This window comes from Tyto alba, unplaced genomic scaffold, assembly GCF_018691265.1.
Source record: "Tyto alba isolate M040663 unplaced genomic scaffold, T.alba_DEE_v4.0 Super-Scaffold_43, whole genome shotgun sequence".
NCBI classification, from domain to species: domain Eukaryota; kingdom Metazoa; phylum Chordata; class Aves; order Strigiformes; family Tytonidae; genus Tyto; species Tyto alba.
In genome coordinates, this window is record NW_024881319.1 from 119,892 (window position 1) to 145,598 (window position 25,707).

The window sequence follows — 25,707 nt, forward strand, 5'->3', positions numbered from 1 at the left end:
ACTGAAGCTGAAAATATGACGTCAGAAGCTATGCAGGACATTGTTAAAATAAAGTTGTTGGTTACATGTTGTGTGAATAGATCTGAGACACTTGACGATAATCTGATTTTAAAATTAATCCAGGGCTTTGGGCAGATTCAGAATGTGTCATCAGTAACTGCCGGTTTACTGTTCCCTAAATCAGCACAAAATCCAGTCCCTCGGGAAATTCTTACTACTAACCTTACTGCTACATAGCAGCGTATGTGGCAAGGGAAAGTGAGCAGTCTCAAGTGAAACAATCAGGAAGGCAAATTTCAAAAGAGTAAACGGTACTACTGCGGACTGTAACATAACTAAATCCCCTACACCATGGACAAAGGAAATCACTTGCCGTCCTGTGAAAGATGAACATACAAATACACCATGGGGTTGTCAGCTTCCATCAATCTGGAAAGGGCCTCAGAAGTGAAAATGGGATCATATTGAGGACATAAAATGGTGCCTGAGATCTGAAGGACTGCTTGGATGGCCTGAAGACCCTCTACAAGTGCCAGTCAGATACGGGAATATAAACTTAAACAATATTCCAGGAGGTAAGGTAAACAGGAACTGGGACTGTAGAAAGATCTTTACTTGCAACTCTACAGATCCAGAAATACAGAGGCTCTAACGTGCGGCAAAGTTATTACGGCTGGGTTGTGCATGTAAAAACAGGACACCACCACTCAATGATACTTGGTCGTACCTGACTAACAGTAACCCCCGGCCTAACATAGCTTGTACTGTGGCTAGAGTAGAAAGCTTAGGTCCGATGGTATGGGTTAGTAGTGATGGAGAATGAACCACCCATGCTCCCCCTGGGGACAAATTAAAGAACGGACTCTAGGATTATTGACCCTATGTCCCCTGTGGAAACAAGCCCCCTTAAGGCCTAAATGGTGGTTACGAACAAAAAGGGAAGATACCTGGTGAAGACCTAGTCTGGGAGTTAGGGTAGGGTGGGTACTGGGATCCTTTTTTTTACCGGGCGTTTCAACACTGGAAAACAAGGTGGCTCTATATAGTCTAACCTTTCAGGCAGAGATCTTAGCTAATGCAACAGAGCAAGGCCTACAAGACCTAAATGCTCAATTACAAGCCACAAGTAAAATGACTGCAGAAGAGATTAGCTTTAGATTTTATACTTGTCAAAGAACATGGACTATGTGGTTATCTTGATCTAAGTAATGATACTTGTATTCACATTCCAGATGTGACACAGGATCTAGGGAATCAGATAGAGAAAATACAACAAGTTGCTCAACACAGTAGGGGAATTAGAGAAGGATTGGAGGGAAACTAAATAGTATTCTAAAAAAAGTTGGGATTCTCCTTGTCTGAATGGACAGCATCGTTGTTGCAAAACTTAATAGTAGTTCTCATAGTAATAGTAGCAGGAGGCGTTATGAGTGTTTGCACTAAAAACCTCACGGTAAGAATAGTACAACAAAGGTGGGCCAGTATAGTAGTGCAGCGGTACCAGGGATAGGAAATGTTGCAAAAGACTTTGCGACAAGAAAAGAAAAGGGAGGGAATGAGGAGGGAAGACTGAAGTACTGAGGCCTGAACAACAGGCCAGAACCAAAATTGACCTCTAGACGAATCTCAACACCCCACAATATAGTACCAGTCACAGGTAGTATTAGCCACATCTATAACGTATTATTAGTCTATCTTAATATATTTATCTAGAGAAGCTCTGTTGTAACTTCATTATGTAACAATAGCCGATCAACCGATCCTTCTTTATTTAGAGGCACGAGGTGAGGCCAGACATCAGATGCTATTGAGAAATATGTGGTTAAAGCCCAAATAGATACACAAGCCCCACCTTGGGTTCCTCCTTAAGCCCTGGCTGGGCTTTGGCTGAAATCCAACAGGGAGGTGACACCAGCTGTTTCCTCACTCGAAGTTTGAAACCTGTTTATTCAACACTATAAAAGCTGAACCCTCTTGCAGCGACTTTGGAGACCTCACCTACGAGTGGACACACTGCATAGGACCTCCCAGTTGCCGGGAAAGGCTCTCCAGACCCTCGCCGCAACCAGGGCTCCCCAGTGACTGCGGATCTGGATGATGGTTAAGTATTAGGGCAATTGGTGATGTATCTTTCTTAATTACTATCGCTGACTTTATGCAGTAATGATTAGGTGCATTACCTTGTCTTACTTTATTTTCTCGTCATATTATTTTAGGACTAAGGAGTATTAACTTGTTTATTCTCTTTGCTGCTTATAACTAGAGCGTAATAAGCTTACCATTCTGACTAAATGTATTACCTTATATTTTGCATTATTTTGCAGTAGATAGTAAAATAAGTCTATTGTTTCTGTTGGTATCTGAGTCCTTTCTGTCAATCCCGTCAACTGGCAAAACAGAAGCCATATGGAAAATTACAAATTGCCAGTAGCAGCAAGGTCTCTCTACAGGACTGCTGAATCTAATATTTTGTTTGTAGTTCTGCTCAGGAATCGGCCTAACGAAGGAAGAAGGTAGACCCTATCTATGACTAACAGGCTTGAGCCTGTCTGCTTACATCATTCAGGTACGCTCCTATCTAGGAAAAACAAGGTAATGGAAGAAGGACACTGAAGCCGGCCGAACTACCAGATGCAACTGGTTTTGTGGTCTCAGCTGTAAGGGAAAGGCCTCCTCAGAGCCTTCTCTTCTCCAGGCTGAACCACCCCAACCCTCTCGGATTGTCCTCCCAGCAGAGGTGGTCCATCCTCTGATCGTTTTTGTGGCCTCCTCTGGACCTCCTCCAGCCAGGTCCACGTCTTTCCCGTGCTCAGGACCCCAGAGCCGCCCACAGTACTGCTGCTGGGGTCTCACCACAGCGCAGCAGAGGGGCAAAATCCCCTCCCTCGAGCTGCTTTGGGTGCAGCCCGGGATACGGTTGGCTTTGCAGGTGGCGAGCACCCATTGCTGGCTCATCAGCAGTTCCCGCAGGTCCTCGGCAGGACTGCTCTCAATCCTTTTATCCCCCAGCCTGTAGCGATAGCGGGGCCTGCCCCCACCCAGGCGCAGGACCTCCCGCTTGGCCTTGTTGAGCCTCCGGAGGTTCCCATGGGCCCACTTCTCGAGCTTGTCCCGGTCCCTCTGGATGGCACCGCGTCCCTCAGGCGTGTCAATGGCACCAATCCGCTTGGTGTCATCTGCGAACTTGCTGAGGGTGCACTCGATCCCCCTGTCCATGTCACTGATGAAGATACTAAAGAGTACTGGTCCCAGTACAGACCCCTGAGGGACACCACTCGTCACCAGTCTCCATCCGGACCTTGAACCGTTGACCACTACCCTCTGACTGAGACCATCCAGCCAATTCCTCATCCACCGAACAGTCCTTCTGTCACGTGAAACGGTTAAGGCAGAAAATCTGAGTGATAACCAATTCACCACTATCAATCCGATCGGGTTCGATATATTAAACTGTTCCGATCTGGATACACTAATAGTGGACTGCACCTTCAGTCGGTTTGTGCTCACGAACCAGCACGGCCACTCTTTGGTCGTGTTCAGTGAGAAACCAAAACGACCGGCTACTTAAATGGTGCAGTTGTTTTAAGCGACAGATATAGAGGTTCTTATGATTGCCGGTGATAAATACACTCTCTGCAAAGCACGTGCAAATAAGAGTATATGCAAAGCGCGCAACAAAGTTAGAACAATACAGCCAGGCTATAAAAATGGAAAAGAGACTTTCTAGAAAGGTTTCTAAGTTCTTAAGTCTTACCCAAAGGTGTCCCTATGGGGGGGAAAGAGAGGCTCAGCCCGTCGACTGGTCCCAGAAGTTCACACGGTGGTGTCTTCTCCACCCCTTCCCCTTTCCCGGGCTATTTTTATACTATTTTTTACCTTCAAGGTGGAGTTTGAGTGACTCTAGGCATAAATACATTTATTAGGATTGGAGTAAAATTCTCTTGCCTGACATTTAAAGGTACAGATTACAAAAAATCACAGCGCAGACTCAAAGAGGGGTGGTCGCACCTTGGAGGCGGGTAGCCTTTGGGACGGAGGTGTGGTTTGGTCTTATAATGACCCTGTAATGAGCAAAGTTCGCACAAAGGACAGCACTGCATCAAAATCCGACAGGACGTTGGCTCAGGGTGGCCAGGGTGCAGCTTCTCAGTTCTGTGGTACCACCTTGTTCCTGTACTTGCTGTACCATCCCGGGGAGACACCGTGAGCTCTCCAGCCCGCTTGGCTCCCCGTGGTGCTTTGCAAGCAATGCTGTCCCGGGAATCGCAGATGACGTGGTGGATTCTGTGCATACCAGCTGCAGCTGCATTTTACACTCGACGCTTTTGGATTTTATACCTTTCCTTAATGTGTGAACAAGGCTGTATTGTGGTCATTTTAGGAATTATTCCACAGTAATGCAGGGTGAGCAGTGAGCATATACCGGCTTGCTAGCACCGCAACGACATAGTTGGAATTTTCCATGTCTGCAATTGCCTGTGAGGGTCTTGCAAGTTTGGTAAATAATCTTTTTCTGTATTGTGAATTTTGTGTGCCTGCAATTGCCCGGGGACAGGCTTCTCTGTTGTGAATTGTGGTGCTTGCGAGTGCCCGGGGACAGGCTTTTGTAAGTTTGGTAAATAATCTCTTCTTCTGTATTGCGAATACATGTGAGTGACCGAGACGCGCATTTTATAGGAAGCGAGTGTAGAACCCCAGTCAGCCGTTCTGTTATCCCATGAGGGAAACAGCCAGAGATGGGCAAAGCGAATGATTATGTGAATAACTGTTGGTTACATCCCGATAATAATATTTGTGTACCTGTGCTGGTATTGAGTTGCGTAAGACGTAGTCAGAAAACCCGGGTATATTTTGGTAGCGATATTGAATGTGTTCCATGGAAGTTGTGGGCGGATTGGGATTGGTGGTATAGCGCTCTTGAGAGTGTAAAGGCAGATTGTGGTTGGGAAGGAAGCCTGAAGCACGGTTAGCATGGGGAGTCGGCAAAGTGAAGGAGAGCTTAAGAAAAGTCCACTCGTGTGTGTACCAGCCCCTTGGAAAGATTGAGGTGGACCACCTGGAGGGTGGCAAAAAGAAGACTCTCATAAAATACTGTGAATCAGTGGTGGCCACTATATCAACTGGAAGATGGGGAAAGGTGGCCTTTTAAGGGGACGTCGGATTATAATACTCTTGATGCAACTGATGTTATTTTTAAGATGAGGAAAGAAATGGGATGAAGTAGGATATGCAGAGATGTTCTTTTCTCTAAGAAATCACCCGGAGCAGCAGAGAGATTGTGGAATAAATATGCCACCCCAAGACTCCTTGGTGCTTGCCTTGGAAAAGGACAGGAAGAAGGAACAAGGTCCTATTCCTCGGTGGTGTTCAATCTGCAGTATAGCTCAGCCGTGTCAAAAACATCAGAGGAGAGAGGAAGAGCAAGAGGTTGAAAAGGAGTTAGAGGACTGCGTATGTCCCGGAGGGAGAAGGAGAGAAGCAGGAGGGGAAGGAGGCAACAGACACGAAAGAGAAGAAATAAAGGAGTTGGGGACAAGCAAAAATTTCTCTCCTATTACCCACAAAACTCGCAGTAAAATGGGACCGATAATTCAGGCCCTTTTAAGACAAGCTGTAGGGCCTGAAGAGCCCATTAAAGTTCCTTTCTCCATGGGGGATTTAGGTACCTGGAAAGCGATACTTAAAGGATAGACAGATGATCCCTCGGGGGTAGCTAAAAGATTGTAAAAAAATAATTAAAAAAAAAAAAAAATCAAGATCCCGATTGGAAAGATATCGATTTAATGCTGGATGCATTGACAGAGACAGAGAAACAGCTTGTCTTAAAGACGGCAAGAACCCAGGTAGAGGCACAAATGACGGCTGGGGTCTTGCCGGGAGGGTGGACGCCTGTATTCCCCTCACTGAGCCTACATGGAACCCTGCTGATGATGCAGAATATAGGCTGTTGAAGCAATATCAAGGATGGATCAAATCTGGATCGGAAGGTGCAATACCAAAAGCTGTAAATTGGTCAGCCCTGTGTGCTATTAAGCAGGGCCTAACTGAAACCGAGTTTTGAGATAAACTGAGATCTGCGATGCGTAAATATACTACGTTAGATCCTTCACCTGATATTGGACAACAACAGCTTGAATCGTTATTTTGGGGGCAATCATCTGAAGACAGAAGGAAATTGCAAAAGTTGAAGGAACCAGAGATAAGAGATTTGGAGAAGTCAGTTGAAGCAGCATGGAGGGTATACAGGAAAAGGGAAAATAGTGACCGAAGGAAACGTGGACGAACAATCGCCACTGCCACTGTCACTGCTTTGAATCAACAGAAATTCTCTGTGATTTTACCTGTCCGTTGGAGCACTCGCGGTGGAGCGATCCCCAGTGCTGCTAATAAAGAATACCTGCTTAACAGTTAAAACGGATGCTAACTGCTGAGTCAACGTCTGTGTTTCACCACGAGTGTTCCACAAAACTGGAGAAACCGCAGGCAATCTCAAATGAGGCCGAAGCTTCTGGACAGCTTAATCGGCAAGCAAAAACCCTCCTGGAACAGCACGAAAATTTGGTACAATTTCCACAGGAGGACAGAAGGCTTAAGGGAAAGAGAGAAATGAGAACTAAAAGGCAGAGCCTCTAATCAGGACCCACCAAAACGTAACGTGTGAATGCAACAGTAGTTTGAAAAGCTCGTCAGAGGAAATAATATCAAGGATCACCTCTCTACTGCGTGCCAGGAGACGCTTTCAAGTACCACCAACCTAGCCAAACACATCACTCAGAATGTCCAATGCCTTTGTTTTTTTCAGATGAGAGTCCCGATCGCCACGTCCGCAAACAAGAACTGCAGCAACTGGAGAATGCAAACGACATCAACAAAGATCACTTTGAAAATGCAGCCACCCTCCCCCGCATTGCAGCACTAATGCAAACACTAGCATTAGTGAAAATTTAGATTTCACAGATTTGCTGACAGAATAAATGACAGCACTATCTCCTGACGTTCAGCCTTCCTTTCCCAGCCATACGTGCTGCCTATATATTCTGTCAAACAACAGAAAGCCACATTGAAAGGTAAACAGAATGAGAGGCAAGTAGTACATATGGTCTGCTGCACGATTTATTGTCCCACCACAAATTAGTAACTGTTGGGAAGCTGGCACTAAAAGAGTAGCCTCTCCCTCTTCATGGGGGGTGAAAGGGCTGCCCCCCGAAGCTGTGGGTGGGGGGCTCTGTCTCCCCACCTTCAACCCCTACCCTGGCGGGGCCGCCTCCAGCCCTTGGCAGAGGGCCGGACCAGCGGGCTCGGGAGTTAGGGGTGCCTTTTCAGATGGGGCCTGGGCTGGGGGAACCAGGGGCAGTGGGGGCCATGGAGGGTGGACGTGCCGGTGTTTCAGGCGGGGGCTGCGGCTGCTGGTGTTGGTCCCAGCTGTCAGGGATGCCGGGGTGGCTGGTGGGGCTGACCGGGCGCAAGGGGTACCCGCCGGTTTCCAGCCGGTGTCCCCAAGGTGCAGGGGCATGTCTGTGGAGAGAGGAGGACGCTGAGGCACTCGGCTGCAGGATGGACACAGGGACTCCTCTCCAGAGCACGGCCCACGAGCAGCCATGCAAGGGAGCAGTGGGGGGAAAATCACTGACTCTTTGCTCTTACTCCGCTGCTTGCATCGCCTCCCTTGCTGAGGCAGAGGGGGCAGTGAGCCACTGCTTCCTCCTGGAAACGCCGACTCCTGCACAGCCACTGCGTCGGTCTCTTGAAAAAGAAAATGGGACAGCTGGGTCAGGTGGAACCGTTCCCCATCAGGGCGGTGGCACCTCCAGGAGGCAACGCTTCTCAAAGACATCGGTAAGGTTTAGATAAATAAATCTGCCTGCCGACATGCACAAGCCAGCTGTGAGCCGTGATGGTAAAACGGGGGCACCAGCTGCCCTTGGCACTTGGCTTGAGCCACAACTGGCAGCAGAGGCTCTGCCCCATCTCTGTGGCTCGCCAGCGCCTGCAAGGCGTGAGACCCAGCATCGCTGCTGCGAGGCTCTGCTCGACCCCTGCCTGCTGGGCAGGCGACGGCGTGTCTGGACACGGATCTAAGAGCTCCAGTTGACGAATCTCACGGCTAAGGCAGAGCGAAGTATACCCACCCTGTGTTCTCTCCAGCTCCTCTAGTATTTGCTAAATGACTTCTGATGGCTCCCGGAGTTTTTTCCTCCTTCAGCTCTTGGAGGAGCTTAACAGAACGTATTTGGTACGATTCCACATGAATAAATTGCAGAAAACCAGTGCACAGCCTGTGAGGTGAGCAGAGGACAGAATACTCACCCCTGGGATGCCAGCCAGACTCTTGCGCCGGATCCAGCCGAGGAGCTGGAAAAGTCCTCCCGTCGGGAACACCTGTAATTATTAATCACCCAGAGAAGCTCCCGTCATCTACACTGGCAGACGCGAATCGCAGGAGCGGTGAGGGGGTCACGCAAGGAGAGGGCACCCACGGGCAGGTCTGTCCTCCCACCTGCAGAGGCGCCCGGCCGGCTGACCTTTGGGCTGTGAGTGGGCAGCTCTGAAGGGGAGGGAAAAGCCAGGACGTACCCGTGCCATCTCCCGCAGTCGCCGACCCGGAACCCAGCTGCAAAGCTGCATCACCTTCTGCAAAGAAGCACAGGACAGAACGGCTCCGGTGACACAGTCCAGGATACTTCCTCAGATCGGAGTGGCAGCTCAGGAGCGCCGGGCAAAGACGGGATTACTCCACGGCACTCCTCTCTCCCCTCCGCTCAGGAGCTTGGTGCAAAGAGTTACCGTGTGCCTGCAGTGGCACCACGCTGGGACAAAATGAACCACGCGTGGAGCCGCTGGGAGAAAGGACTCCCTGGAGCTCGCACCAGCTCTGAAGTCAGGCCAAGAAGCCCACTGGCTTGGCAGCGGCACCGGGAGGGAGCAGCTCAGGCTCCCAGGGGCCGGCAAAGAGCTTCGCAAGGGAAAGCGCCCGGGGCACGGCACTCAGCCCGACCCTTTCCCTCTCTGCTCTTCTGCACGTCTGCGCGTCGGCCGCAGAACGAGCAACTTGCATTTCACACGGAAAGAAAAAATTAAAAGGTAGATGCTCTTTGCTGCCTCTGAATTACCCGTGAGGTTGCTCTCAGGCTGGAGGACAGGAATACTAGACAAAGACATTGGGAGGCCGTGGACAGTGAGGGGGTCTTCAGGAAATCTGCACGTGAATAAACTCTTGCCAAGTTGTCAGTGTTTACTCTTTCAACAAAATGGACGTTGAGAACTTACCTCCAGGATGGCCCAAAGATTCCCAACCAACATTGAGGTGAGAAGCCTCATAACCATTGCCAGCAGCCTCATCTAGGAGCAGACACAGATGTGAAACATTTCCATTGCATGTTGGGATCCCGCCTGCCTTAGGGAACTGCAGGCACTGGAAAGGGGCCCCTCGTAACGACAGGGGGGCCCGACAGCGTTGGAGGCTGTCAAAGCTGCAGAGGGGCCTGCTGACCTCTTGGGTGGTGCGTGGCACCTCTCCAAACAACATTATGAGGTTCTTCGGGAAAGCTGCATGTGAATAAGCAGACGCTGTGAAAAGAGGTTGCAACAGAACTTCAAACGCTTCTTTTGACATGGCAGGATTCACATGGAAATGGTGGATAAATGTGAACACCCCAATTGCGAGCAAACCTTCAGCTGTCACTTTTACACTAGTGTCTCGACTCTTAGACGAGGAACAGATTTAGACTCTCGCGTTCCTATCTGTCCTGAAGAAACAGAGAGGAAGGCGAGCAGCACTACTGGGCGCTATTTTGCAAGACCAAAGACTCTTCCTAGGATAGTACATGTCAAGTCACATAGTTTCAATGTCCCTTGATCTGCTTTTAAAATAATCAGCGCTATCGAAAACGGCCTGCTAAGCCACAGCTACGCGCAGTCCAGTAAAAGAGATGGGCTGGCATTTCTTTTCAAACACAAGATGCGAGTTGGGCAGAAAGTCATAAAACAATTCACTTTCCAAAGAAAAAACTGTCACGTCAACAACTGGCTGGTGCCTGACTGGACATACCGTGGAACAATTGTTCTCTAAGCCACAACCAAAGCCACCTCCCAATTACGGGTATAACGAGCAACAGCCACCCCTGAACCAGCGCGCATCTGGCAAAGTCTCAGGCGCAAAAGAACACCGACACTCAGGAAGTATCTCCTGCTTCGAAAACAAAGGTGCCATCCACAGAATGCTTCATTTGGGGAAAACGCTTCTGGATCCCTCCTCATTTATCTGACGGATGGGATGGTCCGCCTCATGACAGCACTCTGCTCCTCCCGCAAATCCAGCCCTCCAGCAACCCTCCTCACTGCCGGCAGCACCACCTGTAACTTACTAAAAATCGGTACCTGAATTTACCTCTTCCACCTTCCTGAACAGGACTCCGGAAAAATAACATTTAATAACTGCTACTTCTCGGAAGCCCTCTCTGCGTGCTAGCGAGATTTATTACGGTACCCAAGCAAAATACAGTGGCAAGGTGGTGTTTTGCTGCTGCACGTGCTGCTGGCACAGCTGTCTCTCTGGGTATTCAGACCCCATCTTGTGACCCACAGTGGGAGTGCAGGGGCTAACAAAGCGCTTCTCGGTTGTACCTGGCGGACACCCGGCAAAAGGTGCTCACCCCAACATGGGCTGTGCTGTAGCGTCTGTATTCGTCAGGAACAGAGTCCATTTACACCTGGAAGTAAAAAGGAATTTAGCAGCTGGCCAAATTTATTTCACAACGTTTTACCTGTACAAGGATGAAAACTGCATTGGGCTTCACCTTTCAGCTGTTCAGGCATCACGATTTCGTTTGTTCGACGTGCAAAACCTCTGTCTTGTCCAGACAGGAGTCGGGGCACCGTCTCATCTGTTCGTTGCTCTGATCGCCGAAACCAAGGCGCCGTGTTCCCTTCCCACATTTGAGATAAAAAACGTTAGTTGTGAAGTATTAAGACAGGACACCACACACCTAAGAACTTCAGCATTCAAACTCCCTGAACTTTTACACAACTGTTAAGAACTCAAAGACGTCTCCTTATTTCTAACATTTCTCCGAACAAGAAAACAGAAACTCTTCCTTGCAAACAAAGACTGACGACTCTGTGCATTCCCACATTTTCAAGGTATCTCTAGCCCAGTGACCTGTGAGAATTAAGAGGCACAGAAAACAGACCTGTGTTTCAAGTTTGCTTCGAAACACAGCACTTCCCTCCCTGAGCATCTACTAGTCCCGAGGACTCCGGTATTGCAGACAGACCAGCAAGCTGAAGGACCACCTCTCCTCCTCTGAAAGACCTTGATGCGCCCTACAGGCCCTGGGCGTCCCCCAGAACATTCAAAAAATCCCACCAGGAATATCCAGGTCACCGAGGTATACCAAAGCGGCTTCACACGGACAAGAAGCTTTAACAAACTTTAGTTTGCAACCAAATCCAAACAGCCGAAGCCAGTGAGATGACGGGGACAGGGCAGCCAAAACAACGCCCCCATAACAGTTAACTAAGTTCCACGTACCAGCTGGGGACGCTGCTGCTGCACAGCAACACGGAAGAACGACAACGACGGCACGTGAACAGTGATGATACCAAGGTGCGCACCCACTCTCCGAAGGGGAAACCTGCCCCTCAGAGGTGCCCGAAGGGGGCAAGCGCTCACTCAAGCTCACCCCGAGGCACCATTCACTCACCGAGGGGGGCGGGGGGCTGAGGGCACTCAATCCCACCAAGCTCCCTTCGGGGTTGTCCCCGTCCCAAGGGGAGGGCTTCCGAACACTCGCCCGCTGAGCCCTCTGAGGGGAGCTCCCGCGGGGGCCGCCTCTTCGAGCCCGGCAGGAGCTGAACTCCGGCCCTAGGCGGCCAGCGCTCCTGCACCTCCTCTCGCCCCATGAGGCGTTTCGTTGGCTGAGGGCCTTGTCTGTGGAGCAGCGGTCCCGCCCCCCTCTTCCCGCCACGGCAGGGGCAGAGCCGCGCGCGCTGCTCTGCACCCGGCCCGGGTGCGTCCGTGACAGCAGCCGCGGTGTGCTGCCAGAGGCGCGAAAACGAGGGCGCGGGAGAGCCCGCGCCGCCCTGCGGGAAGCCCTAGCCCCTGCCACGCACCAGACGAGGGATTTCGGTCGAGTAACACCACGCTAACGGAGCGCCTTCCGAGGCGAGACGGCTTCTCGAGCAGAACAGGAGAGGACCCGTCGACTGCGGAGGCTGAGGGGTGACCGCCGGGGCCGCCATCTGGCGACTGCGCCCGAGGCCACCTCGGCAGAAATGGCGGAGGGAGCGGAGACTTTTTCCCCGCTGTCCAGTGAGGGGAGAGCGTCCCAGGTGGAGGCGGTGCCGCACGGCCCCAAACCCAATGGGCGTGAGAGGCGGTGGATGATAGACGGGTGGCCACCTCTGTGGAAAGCCCCGTTAACAAGCGGTTCCGTTAAAAGCGGGCCTAGGAATGCTGCGGAGCGGTGCCTAATCACGAGAGCGCTGGCGTTGCGAGCGCTGGCTGCTCCCCACCGTGTGGGGAAGGCTGGGGGCCGGCTGGAGCCTCAGCCCTTGGCTGTGGTAGGCAGCGAACGCCTTCGTCTTTACTGCTGCTGCTGCTGCTGCTCGGGGAAAGTTAGGCAGCTCCACAGCTGCAGTGTCATCATCTTCTTCACACTTCCCCGAATACAAGCGCGTGGTGACTGGAAAAATAGCACTTGGAACTTGGCTTTTAACAAGGGAAGTTTAAAGACTTCCTGTAGACTACCACAGCTTGCTAACTGTGTAAAGATTTTCATCTTTACAGGCCAAAAGAGTTGATAAACTTCAGACACAAAGCAATCTTCTGCTTACAGAACTTTATTGTGTGCCTGGGGGGAGTGAGGGGAACGCTCCCCCAGCCCATGGGGGCTGTGCACGCCAGTCAGAGGAGCCCCCGTGCCTGGCTCCTGCCTGCCTCCACCGCGAGTGGACACAGTGGGCATATCCACAGCCGCGGCTGGGCGTGGAGATGAGCCAGCGCTTGGTGCCTCATGGGGTTTGCTATTAGGGCCACATGGACGCTTGTGCGCCGACTCTGTCCCTCTTCATGGGGGGGTGAAAGGGCTGCCCCCCGAAGCTGTGGGTGGGGGACTCTGTCTTCCCATCCTCAACCCCTACCCTGGCAGGGCTGCGTTCAGCCCTTGTCAGAGGGCTGGACCCATGGCCTCGGGGGACGGGGAGGACGTTTGGGTTGGAGTTTGGTGGAGCTGGGCCCATTTTGAGGCACTGAGGCGGCCAGTGTTGGGCTGGGGGCAGGAGGGGTTGGCGGCGGTGGCGGTGGTGGTGGCAGTGTATCCCGTCTGGAGGGTGGACGTGCCGGTGTTTCAGGCGGGGGCTGCTGCTGCTGTTGTTGGTCCCAGCTGTCAGGGATGCCGGGGTGGCTGGTGGGGCTGACCGGGCGCAAGGGGTACCCGCCGGTTTCCAGCCGGTGTCCCCAAGGTGCAGGGGCATGTCTGTGGAGAGAGGAAGCCGCTGAGGCACTCGGCTGCAGGAGGGACACAGGGACTCCTCTCCAGAGCAAGGCCCACGAGCAGCCATGCAAGGGAGCAGTGGGGGGGAAAATCATCTACTTACTCTTTGCTCTTCCTCCGCTGCCGGACGAAGACGTAGCACAGCAGCAGTGCAAGTGGTAGGAAAATCACGATTACCACTGTGCCAATCATGCAGCCCTTCCGCACATCTTGGGGACAGAGAACACTTGCGATGTTCTGGGGACGGGACACAGTGGGGCTTGTCTCGCCGACCGCACCTGGAGATGCAATTGGGGATGTTAGTCTGTCCAATGCACCACTGTAAGCTTGCAGCACGTCTCATATGTCCAGGAAAGTCTCTGTTTCCCACCAGTGCTGGTGCCCGGAGGCACCCTCCCACCCTTTGGGACAGGTTGTCCCCCCAAACAAAACTGAGGCATTCAGAAGGAGCACGTGGTGGGGAGTGCATCTGCTCGAGTAGTCGCTGCTTCGAGGGACACAGACAGAAGAAACCGTCCCTGCAGCAGGCAGTGCCACCCCCAACTCTCCCTGCCCACGGGCAGCTCCCACATCACCAGGGGATGGAGTCAGGACTTCTCAAGAGACACCTGAGCCTCCCTCCCCACTTCTGCCTTTTCCCCAGCATGGGCACCGCCTGCAGCTGCTCCCAGAGTTCTGGACTTATCTCCCACTGAAGGACCCCAGGCTCAATACCTGAGTTTGTTGGAGGAAATTCATGCACTTTGCCACGTTGATATTCCCCAAGCCTTGACAGCACTGCCAAAAAGCAGAGAGGAGAGGTAAAGCCTCCGCATGGCTCAGGCACAGAGGATGCAGGAGGACGGGGAGGTTCCCTCCAAGCCCCTGCCCAGCTGGGGAGTCAGGGCATCTCTCTGGACCGGCTCACGGGAGGGATCCCGCTCTGTGCTGCTCTTGGGCCTCAAGGGACTCATGGCAAGCTCTGGGATGCAGCTACAGCGGGAGGTGCGTTGGATTAAGAGTTACATTCCCCATCATCTGCGGAACGTGGCCCAGGTGCCGCGAGCCCACAGCACTTTCCCCTTTGGCTGCTGACGTGACGTGCAAGAGCGGGACTGGGGGAAGAGCCTGCTGACGCACAGCGATCCCGATGGGTGCCAGCGGCTGACCACGGCACAGCAATTACCTGGCATGCCGGGGGCTTGCATCGCCTCTCTTGCTGAGGCAGAGGCGGGCAGTGAGACACTGCTTCCTCCTGGAAACGCCGACTACGTAGTGAGAGCAGAGTCATGGGGGTCACAGCCAAGGATGAGCAATGGCAGTGCGCAATGCTGACCTGGTGGGATCCCTTTTGCCTGTCCAAGCAGAGAGAAAAGGAGTGGGATAGGTAAGAGTGTAGCAAAGGGAAACAGGAAATGCCAGGATGGTGGTAAGGAATATCCCACACCCCGCACATATTAGAAACGGAGATCATTGCAATGATCTGTGGGCATTGACTTTAGCAGCAACCAGAAGAAAACTGTCATCTAGTAAGAACCATAGAAAATCTCACAATTGCAAAGATTATTTTTGATGGAAATGGTGAAAATATTTCCTCTTCCCTGCAGAAGTGGTTTGGCCAAGGTTTCGGTTCTCCATTTAGATGAGAGTGGATGGGACTTCTTACTGGATGCTGATGAAATACTTTCCGTTCTAACTGGAATCGAAGATATTACAACAAATTGCACAAAACTGTAGCTCAGCAAAAGTAGACAGTTTGTGTTTAAGTGTGTTTAAAGAATTAAATATAAGGAACTGATGTAAAGGGAGAGTGAAGAAATAACATGGTTTTATTTCTCCTGCCATGGAAGAGCTCTGTAAACAGATGACTTTCTAATCCAGCAGAGAAACACAAAAGAAATCAAAGGGGGGAGGGGGAGGAAACACAGGAGATCAGAAACCCCATCTTTGCAAATAACAAATCTGAAAAACAAAAGAAAGCAAAAGCCCATTAGTTAGGAAAAGGAGCAAGTAGTCAAAGATGCCACCTCTTTTTGGCTTCCCTTTGCATAAACAAAACAAGAGGCTATGGTCAAGTGCTCAACACAATCAAAATTTAGTGCACACAGATGAGAAAAGGGAAAAGAGAACAAATAAGTAAGGTAGAGGTAGATAAGGCAGGTGTAGTCAAACACAAAGGCCCCAAAGGTTCCACTAACCTCCTCCACAGCCAGGCTGTGGCCATCTCTGAATCACTGGTGATTAACAGGACCAACTCACATGGAGTGGGAGAGGTACCAGAAAGCCAGTGATGAGCAAACAGGGCACTAGTCTTGCACTAGCAGATGCTTTTGACACTGACTTGCATGTGTCTCCCTAAGAAAATGAGGGAATTAAAGTCTAAAAAACATATTACCTCCAGGTGCTGTAAGCACAGTTAAAAGAGCAGAGGGGCCATCATTACTGACCTGGGGGGCAGGCAGCTGGAAAGGCAGATTGGGACAAGTTGGGCATGGTGATATGTGAAGAGATGCACTGAGAGAGCAACCAGAAACAGCAGGGACGGTGTGCAGCCAGAGCAGAGCCCCAGCTTTGCTCAGTACTGGGGCGACTGCTGCTGGTGAGGAACTTGCCCCTTAGGGCCTCATGTTTCAAGAAATGTGTGATAGGAGAAGAGTCAGAAGAGAGCAGCAAGGAAGTCCCATGTCCAGGCAGACAATGTCACGAGTTTCATTTAGACTAGAAGAGGAGACGAGGGAGGATCTCAGTCACTGGAAGAGGACAGCATCACTTCTGGTCCTCAAGCCTGCTAAGGAAAGCTGGGACAGAACTGCAACTGCCTCAGTCTGCAGCTGACTTTAGGAAAGCCTCCCCAGCTCTGCTGAGAGTTTACCCTGAGGACAGATCCCTGCTAGCTGGCAGAAGCAGGCTGTGTTTGTGACCCTGAGTCACAGAGGAGCCATGCTCTCTGCACCTCTTTCAAGAGTGGCTGCCGGACACATGGGACCCTGTGCTTCGCAGCACTAAAGGGATCACAGCAGCCCTTCTGCCTCCACCATGCAGCAGGGTAAGACAGAAGGAAACCACAGGCAGAAAGAAATTAAAGAAACTGCCAACACCACGATCCCATGCAAGTGTAGAGAAAACCACATGGCATTATGCAACATCTGTCCGGGAAGTGACACTCATCATTGATAAAAATTATGCAGAGGAGTCCCGTGACTAAAGGTTACAAGGAAAACACAGATCAGCCGTCAGTCTCACTTTGCAGTGAGCTGTCACTGACTCTTGCATATATTGCTTTATAAGAGTAACTCAGCATTCAAAGTGGAATTCCTAAACCAATCCCTACAGCTACTTTTTAAATTAAAATTCCTGAATGTCTCTTCCCCCTCAGAAGATCCTGTGTTATGCCCAGCAAAGATCCACATCCCAGGACAGAGATTTTTCTATCGTCCTGGATCAAAGATAGACCTGTTCTCCCCCCAACTTGAGCAACTTCTACAATAAAATGAAAGGGAAGAGAATGGTAAGAGCAAAAATAATCTCTCCTCAGGCAGGAGGTTTCAGCACATCTGTTTGTGCACGCATTACAGAAAAACACATGGGGATTAGTCAGGTCCAACAAAATCAGGGTGACTTGGCACTGCAGGCTTATGTGCCGGACACCCTCCAGCCACCCAGCACAGCTCTCCCAAACCACAGGGACACTGGTTACCCTCAGCTCTGGATCTGAGAGCTTAGAGACCACTCCAGGGGATATGTTTCACCCAGAGACGGCTGCAGCCTCAGCTTCTCTCACCCTTTCCTGGACTCCCCATGTTGACTACAAGTCCCCAGCCTCAGGCACCCTTTGCTCCTTAAGGCAAGCAGATACATTTCTTTAAACAAAACCAGGGAAGAAAAATGCTGTGTGAGCAGAGATTTACATAACAAAGAAGTATCCTGCTTCACCTAAATGTAAATACATCTCTCTGTACGTGGCTGGAGTCAGAGCACAAGGCCCAGTGAAACACCCAGGTTCGAAGCTCACTTGCCAGCCCCCAGCACCTTCTTGCCACACAGTGAACCCAGAGTCACTCTGCCCTAGCTCCCACAAACAGAACCCACAGCACTAACCCCCAGCCCAGGCCCCCATCCTGCTGTTTGTCTCCTGTGCTCGTTATTTGCACCTACAGCCCCCTCCTCAGCCCTGGGCTCAAGTGGAGGAAAACCCTGGGGCTAACTCTCACCGGGACTGGGTTTGGTTTGTCGAGGGCACCGTGGACTCTGGTCTCCCAGATGTACTGACCTACTTCTCTTCCATGCAATTTGGCATAGCCAGTGGCTCTCAGCTACTGCCTCTGCAGAGATCTGCGCCTGCCCACGTGAATACATTGCTGGGGCTTTCAAAAGAAGTTGTCTGACAGCAAGAAGTGATTTCAGTTTTGAGTTTGCAGACACAAACTATCACTACCTCCTGCAACCAGACAGCAGCTTGCATAAGCCCCACTTCGCTGAAAACAGACTAAAAAATAAAAATTACCTAAATTTACATAGCTGGGGTTGTTTTATAGAAATTGCTTCTGTCTTTCTTCTCCACTTTTTGCCCTTGATAAGACCTTTTGGCAGAGAGTTTCGCACGTTAATTATGCCTTGTGTCAAAATATTTCTCTCTAGTGCACTGTTTTTCTCCTTAAATGATTTTAACCATGTAAATGTTCCTGTCTCTGTCTGAAAGGGTAGATAATTAATATTGAATGTTTATTTTTAAGCTCCCTTCATACTTGCCCTGCTCTTTTCCATCTTCCATCTCCAAGTTGCTAAATGCTTTCATCACCTGGCTCAAAGTCCTCCGTGTCGTCTCTATCCATCTCTGAGTCAAAATGATCAGGGCTGAATGTGGCATTCGGAGATCATCCTGCTGGTTTCTACAGCAACATTGTGGCATTTGGGTAATTAGTTTCTGTCCCATCCTTCACGCACTCCAATATTCTGCTTAATCTTTGGATTTGCAGGACCAAGGACCAACTCTAGAAAATAAGGAGATGTTAAGTCTCATTTTCTAAAGAAAATGGCATTTAGTGAACCTGAATGTCATTGAAGAGGAATGGAACAGAGACTTCCAAGTCACATGGGCCAAATACTCAGGACCCAAATATCTTTAAAATCTGGCCATAAACTCAAAAACATTACCACAGGCCTTTTTCTTTCCAAAGTAGTTGTTCATTTGACCTTAGAAACAGAAATTAGTGTTTCAAATGACTCCTGAGTGAATGTCATCTGCTAGCATGTTGTTCCATCAACTACTTGTATAATCCCAGTCTTATCCATCCCTGATTAATGTAAATCATCTTGTATTTTGCAGACATAATCCTCTGACTGAAATCCCTTCTCCAAATCCTCAGGCATTGCACAAGGGACAACATACAGTACATCACGCAATATTGGCCCTGATGCACACCAACACTAAACTAACAGCTTCCTTTCATAAATTCACAGATATTCGCAATGAAGGAAATGCAGTAGATCTCACTTGCCTGGGCTTCAGTAAGACATTTGAAATGGTGCCACACAGTAAATTATTAGCTAAGACAAAGAAGATGTGACTGGCATATGAAATGTAAAGTGGGTAAAGAACTGCCTGAAAGTGGCATGGTAATTGCTTCAGCAAAAAGGGGATGTGTTAGACTGAAGACGGTTTACCAGTACAGTTCCTTGTGTTTCTGCCTCAGAAATTATTCTACTTAACATTTACATTAATGATCTTGGCAAAAAACCAGGAGAATGCAAAGGGAAATTTGCTGATGAGGCAAAATGACATGCTATCATCAATCTAGAAGAGGCCAGGATATCACACAAAAAGCTTATAATGACCTTGAGGACTGCAGCAATGGAGAAGGGATTTGATAGAACAGTATAGACTGTACAATCAGGCTGTTGAGGACAAGTATAACAATAGCAGACGTTCCAGCTTGTGAGGCTGTCAGCTGAAAATATCTGGGGCAGGGAAAGACCCATGCTACAAACCACAAAACTGTGACAAGACCCTCGTGGTATACAACATGAGAAGAGTTAAATGAAAAGAACTTGGGTTGAAGGGTAGGAAAATGAGGAATTGATCTGTGTGAATGTATCAGAGTCAACAACAGGGTAGAAAAGAGATAGAGTGGACACTGCTGGTGTAAGGTTATATGGCCAGGAAATGTCTGGGAATACAAATAGATGGGTGGTTAGACTGGCACATGAAAGTAGTGAGTTTCTCATGTATGTTTCTGACCCAGCTCCAGGGCAGATAAGAAACAACCATCACTCAGAGGGATATCAGTCCTACCACACAACCAGCATGCTCGAGAAGCCAGACAGATTAGAGGTGTGATCTTCTTTCTCAGTGAAACACCCAGGCCTATTCACAGAGGAATTTGAGAGTCCTATTTTAAAAGGTGTCACTAACCACGATGTTGTTTTGGAATCAAACGTTCTACAAGGCTGTACAAACGCCATCAGCCCGGGCAGGTGGCAACTGCCTGCTCTCCTATTCCCAGCACAAATGCCAGATTCACTTGTCCCCTCCAGGACTGGAGGTGGGTTCAGCGGTTGTGGGGTTCTGGTATGAGATTAGCTGCTCCACTCTGAAACCCCTCTGGCCTGCTCAGCTCACCCATTCAGTCAAGAATCACTGGATACTACCACTTCTTACCAATTTCCTCCAGAGCAGCCTTTTTGGACGCTGCCACCTCTAACAGCTCCTCTTTCTCTGCCCTGAAGGAGCAGGGCTGAGGCAGAGGCTCTCACTCTGCAGACACCCCCACCTCCTAAGCTGACTGCTTGCTGCTTCTGCTCCCCAGGAGTGAAATTTGTTTTGCAGTTGCAACCTTTTACACTTCACATTCCCTGGTTTTACCCATCCCAGATCGCTGCCCTTGCCGCCACATCTCCAGGAACACGGTCACCGTCACTGCAGAACCTAAGCACATCAAATCTCTGTTGGGATCATCAGGGGTTTCTATTTCTCTCTTTTCATTTTCCTCAGCACGACTGGCTCTGAACACCTCCTGCGAGTCCCTCAGAGCTTCCTGCGCTGGCTCTCTGCTGAGTCAAAAGATTTTTATAATGTTATTTCGAATTTTCAGGCTTTTTTTATTGACTTCGTCTTTCTTTGGAATTTCCCTTTTGAATTTACTGGCACAAGACGATATCTGGGGTCAGTTTGTATCCCTTTCCCCTCGCTCCTTTCAACCACAGGACATCGGACTGAATCATGCTGGAGGCAGGATTATTTAAGGGTCCCACCAGGTGTCTCACTTCTGTCCCCCTCGAGCCTGTCAGACCCAGCATCCCCCCCCTCCCATGGCTCAGCCAGCAAGATGTCTCTTTGGCCCGTCTCTTCCAATTTCAGCTCAAGGGGACTGCTTTTTCCTTCTGTGAACTGCCCAGTGAGGGCATAGATGTTTATGGCCCAGAAGGTAACAAGCTGTCACTGCTCCCCCTGCTCTGCTCCCGGTGGGATGGGAAGGAGAATGGGAAGAAAAAGGTAAAACCCCATGGGTTGAGACAGGAACAGATGAATGGGACAACACAAGGAGAGAAGAAACAATATTAGGAATGCTAAGAAAAGAATAGGTACGGTGAGTGAGGCACAATACAATTGCCCACCACCCAGATCCTTCCTCCCCCGGCCAGCTCATCCAGTTTATATACTGAGCGTGATGTCCTATGGTATTGACACCCCGACACCCACCTGCCGCCCCAGCCCCTGTCCCACAAACCTGCATCTCCTCACTAAGCAAAGTTGGAACTGGGCGTGTGGGTTTGCTGATGTGCCTGAGCACCGCAGGGCTGAGCCTCCGCGGTGGCCCCGACCCTCGTGTTGGCACTGCGGGTGCCGCCGGCCCGTTACCCCAAGAGGAGCCGGCTCTGGCAGCCCCAGGGGAGACGCTGGTGTCACGGCGTGCTGTGGCGTACTGAGGCACGGACTCAAATCACGGGTGATGCTGAGACGCTCGACTTCAGCACGCTGGCTGCTTGTATACCTTTCGTGCGTTACGGTACTTTCCCACCAAGTTACAGCACTTTCCTACCAGCTGAACACCAGCAGGTGTTCCGCGCTAATCTGGCAGTACGACTGGCAGTCTTCTTGCTTCCTTCTCTCCCAGCAGCAGCCGAAGCTTGTGAGCATTTTTCTCGTAACGAAGCCCATGTTAAAACCAAGGCACAGCACTCTTCTAACTACCAGGAAGAAACATTGACTCTACTTTCGCAGGGTCGACTTGGCCGAGGCCTCCGAGTACTTGTGTTCAGGCTGAGGCCTGCTCCAAGGCCTAGCACGCACTTCCATTTTGTGTCCCCCGACAGCGTGGGGCCGTGCTGGGCGGCAGTGGAGGTTAACACGGGCTGGGGAGGGGGAAGCACCGTGGGAGCTGCTGTGGGGCCCAGGCCGCCCTGGCCAGGGAGGGGAGGAGCGGGGAACCCAGGGCATGGGGAGGGCAACTGGGTCCCCGGGGGACCCTTCTCCTGCGTCAGGGCTCCAGCCGGGACTGCAGAGACACCCAAAGGAGTTGATAGCACAAACAGTTTATTTAGGCATCAAGACTTCTGACACTCCATTTACAGACACATTTATATAGTTTAAATTAGTTTAGTTTAAATTATTTTGATATAGTTTAAATTATTTTTGTACTTTCCTTTTTCTTAGTAAAAAATATTTAATTTAACTTAAATAAGTTAAATAGAATACATTTTCCTGCTGAAGAAGGTTGCAGCTGAAGTCCTGTCTTGTGTGCCCGGGGCTGGGCGCCAGGCTCGCCAGGGGAAGCAGCGGGGCCATCGTGGTTGGCCACGGGGAACGGTCAGTTATTCTGAGGCTGGAAGTGCTTGAGATGTGCCTTCACCCAGGGCACCTGGGGGTCTGCGCACAGCTCCTTCTCTTCTTGGTGACCAGGCTGCCAGGAGAAAACCCATGTTCGTGCGCTCGGCCAGGGCAGCAGGGTGCCTATGCTGGGTCCTGCCTGCAGCACCCTTGGGTATCTGTGTCCCCGTCCCCCTCCCAGCCACCCTTGGGACATAGCCCTTGCCGTTGCAGCCCGCGCCCCCAGCAGCAGTGGGTACTTACATCACCCCTGGCTGGGTGCAGCTGCTGCTGGTGGTGTAGATGGATGCGATGAGAGCCCGCAGGACAGGGACCCTGGTGGCTGTGGGCAGGGCTGACTGACCGTACGTATGCACCGATGGCATCTGTTGAGTGTTGGGAAGTCTTTTTTGAGGGCCCTGGACTAGTCAGCCTCAGGTGAAGTGTCGGGATGCTGGGTGCTGCGCAAGGTTCCCTGCACTGGAGGGGCTGGAGTCTGGTCCGGTGTCAAGGGAGGGAGATGATGAGCACCTTGTGCAAGCCCACCTCACTCTTCCTCCCTCCTTCTCTCCCCGGATCACAGCCCTGTCCATGTCCCCACGTCCTGCGTGGCTGTGGTGGCAGGTGACACTGGGGACTCTGTCGCCCCGCTGCACCCCTCTCCAGCGTCCATGCCTCTGCAGTCGCTGCAGTCCCAGGAGACGGCATCATCTTCCCCCAGGGCAGAGCAGAGCTGGTGGGTCCCTTGTGAGGCACAGGATGTGCAGAGTAGAAGTCTCCAGGGCCTGGGGGAGCAACAGGACCCACTGTCACCAAAGGCCCCCGAGCTGTGTGTGGGGTGCCAGCCCCGGCGCTGTGCTGAGCCCACGTCCACCCTGCTCCCGCCGGCAGCCGGGGCTGAGCTGCTGGCACTCACCCTGCCGTGCCGTGCCCATATCCCAGGGAGGCTCCATCCCTGCCCAGAGGAGGAGACGAAGGCATCGCCATCTCCTCGCTGGGGCTGCGGGGACCGCAGCCACCGGCACTCACCCATTCACCTCCACATGCTCGCGTCCCTCTGGGCACAGGCACTGGTTGGCATCGCAGGAGCTGTGCCGCAAGTAATGGCCTGCAAATGCCCCATCCTCCTCCTCCCAGGCAGCATCCCTGCGGGAGCGGGGGAGCGCTCACCCTGGGGCCGTGGGGGACACCCGGCGGCACCCGCGCAGGCAGGAGGGCTCAGCTGGAGCATCGCGGAGGGGGAGGCGGCAGCGGGAGGGAGGGCACTGACCTGTCAGGGATCCGGATGCCCAGGCGAAACATCTCTTCCAGGAATTGCTCCCTGTTGCGGCACAGCGGGCAGCAAAAGTAGTGAAAGCCGGAGCGCAGTGCCTGTCCCTGGGGCAGAGATGGCATCAGCATCAGCGCCGGGGGTCCGGTTCACCGCCCTGGAGCTGGGCGATGCGACAACAGGGTGACAGCAGGGGGGACCGCTCCAGGGGCCGGGGGCGATGCCACCTACCTGGATGCAGCCGCGGTGGAACCAGGCGCTGGCGCAGGCGGGACACACCAGGGTGTCGTAGCAGGGCCGCTCCGCCACCCCCTCCTGGCAGATGAGGCAGAGGGTCTGGTCCTGCTGCACCGCCCGCACCCGCTGCACCGGCCGGTGCTTCCAGCAAAAAGACCTGCAGGACGGAGGGGACAGCTTGGCCCCGGGCCCGGGCCCCGGCACCGACCCCGGCACCGACCCCGGCCCCGGCCCCAACCCCGGCCCCGGCCCCGGCACCAGCCCCGGCCCCGACCCCGCGGGGCAGCCATACTCACCTGAACTCCCCGAAGAACTGGGAGACGCAGCCCCGCTTGCTGCCGCAGGGGAAGTGGAAGATGCGGCGGCAGCGCCGGCCCCGGCAGCGCCGGGCCCGGCAGGTGACCGAGGCGCCCGGCAGCTGGCAGATGTGGCACCTCTGGGGACGGCAGGAAGGACAACGGTGTCAGCGCCACAGGCCCCAGGGAGCCCCGCCGCGTTCTGTGGGGCCGCCCGGCTGGTGACACCGGGCCCCGATAGATAAGGATGCCCCCCGTACCCTCCAGATCCCCCCCTGCCGCAGGAACGGGCCTTTTTGCGTCATGGGGGATCTGACTTGGGGGTTGCTTGCAGCCGGCTGCCAGAGCAGCGCTGGGGGCTGGGTGGGTGGCTGCTGGCGTGTGCAGTGCCAGGCACGGGGCGTGGGGACACGGTGGGGACACATGGGGACAAGGCCTCACTTTCTGTGCCACCCGCTTCAGCTCCTGGCGGATATCGGGGAAGAGGAAGCCGTAGAAACCCTCTTCGTTGGCCCCTCTCTGCATCAGCCCGCTGGCGTGGTACTGCAAGGGGGTTTTGAAAAGAGGGTGAGTGCCAGGGGCTGCCGGCGGTGCGGGGCTGGGGACCGGAGGGTGTCGGGGACTGGGGGGGTGTCGAGCCCCAGGGACTCACCAGGCAGTTCTCGTGGACGCAGAGCCCACCCTTTTGGCACAGCTGGCCAACCATGTCGGCATCACAGTTGTCCTGCCGGCACAGCCCGCACACTGCCGGGGGACAGAGGCACCGTCACCCCCAGCAGCACGCCGCGGAGCCGGTGGGGGTAATGCTGGGAGCGGGGATGGGGGAGAGGCCGGAGCACCCTGGGACGCTGCGGGGGCCTGTGGCAGCACAGCCGGGCACCGGCCAAAATCCCCTCTGGCCGGTGCCCGGGGGGAAGCTCTGCACTCACCTCTCTCCTTGGAGACGGGACATCTCCTTTTGCGCTTGGGAGGAGCACAGGAGGATCTTGCCTGCTCCTCCGGCAGCGCTGGGGGACACTGCTCTGTTGGGCATTCTGACATCCTGCGGCGCCGCGACCTCAGCTCCATGGCCGCAAGTGGCTGCCACGAAGCAGCTGGCTGGGCCTGGGGACCTCGCTCTGGTCGGAGACCGTCCTTGTCCTCCAGTGCCCGTGGCAAACACACCACGGAGCCGGGGGCAGTGGCGTGGGGGTATCTATACAGGCCAGGGTGTTTGTGACACGGCACCGCGTGCGTGCCCGGTCACAAACACGGTCCATCCAGCACGTGCGCAGCCGGGTCACAGATGTTGCCGTGGATGCTGCTGCTCCGGCCTCCCCGTGCTCACTGGAAACATGCCCCAAAGCATTTGTGTTTTCAATTTCTTCTTCTCTTTAAGGAAGGGATTGACTCAAGTGACAGGCCTGGTATGGTCCAATTTCCTTAAGGCGATTGCCATCCCCATTGCTGCTGCGGTGGGTGGGTGGGCTTTAGGGACTGCGGGAGGGTTTTCCCCGTGAGACAGGGTGATTCCTGGGGACCTGGAGCTCCCCAGTGCGAGCAGGCTCACCCCCATGGGTGCTCATCTGCAGGGTCTGGCCGGGCCTGGACAGCGCTAAACCTCCAAGCATCTCTCCTCCTGCAGCC

At 52.6% G+C, this 25,707-nt stretch overlaps 1 protein-coding gene across 1 annotated transcript; it reads right to left on the minus strand.

Moving 5' to 3' along the window:
* Positions 1-21,988: 21,988 nt before the first annotated feature.
* Positions 21,989-25,210, minus strand: LOC122154673 (PHD finger protein 7-like). Its single transcript, XM_042805025.1, has 9 exons — positions 25,011-25,210; positions 24,734-24,825; positions 24,523-24,624; positions 24,082-24,221; positions 23,780-23,942; positions 23,549-23,655; positions 23,399-23,424; positions 22,543-23,022; positions 21,989-22,372 (listed from the first exon to the last, which is right to left on the minus strand). The coding sequence occupies exons 1-8, from the start codon at positions 25,147-25,149 to the stop codon at positions 22,856-22,858; spliced, it is 936 nt and encodes a 311-aa protein (XP_042660959.1). The 5' UTR covers positions 25,150-25,210; the 3' UTR covers positions 21,989-22,372; positions 22,543-22,855.
* Between the last annotated feature and the right edge of the window lie 497 nt (positions 25,211-25,707).

What these genes read in the sequence shown, in the direction of transcription:
- LOC122154673 (XM_042805025.1), bottom strand. Translation starts at nt 25,149, where the DNA reads ATGGAGCTGAGGTCGCGGCGCCGCAGGATGTCAGAATGCCCAACAGAG. An exon ending in TCCACCGCGGCTGCATCCAG is followed by an intron (nt 23,656 to 23,779) that starts GTAGGTGGCATC and finishes TCTCTGCCCCAG; the next exon opens with GGACAGGCACTGCGCTCCGG. An exon ending in TGCCTGGGAGGAGGAGGATG is followed by an intron (nt 23,023 to 23,398) that starts GGGCATTTGCAG and finishes GTGCCTCACAAG; the next exon opens with GGACCCACCAGCTCTGCTCT.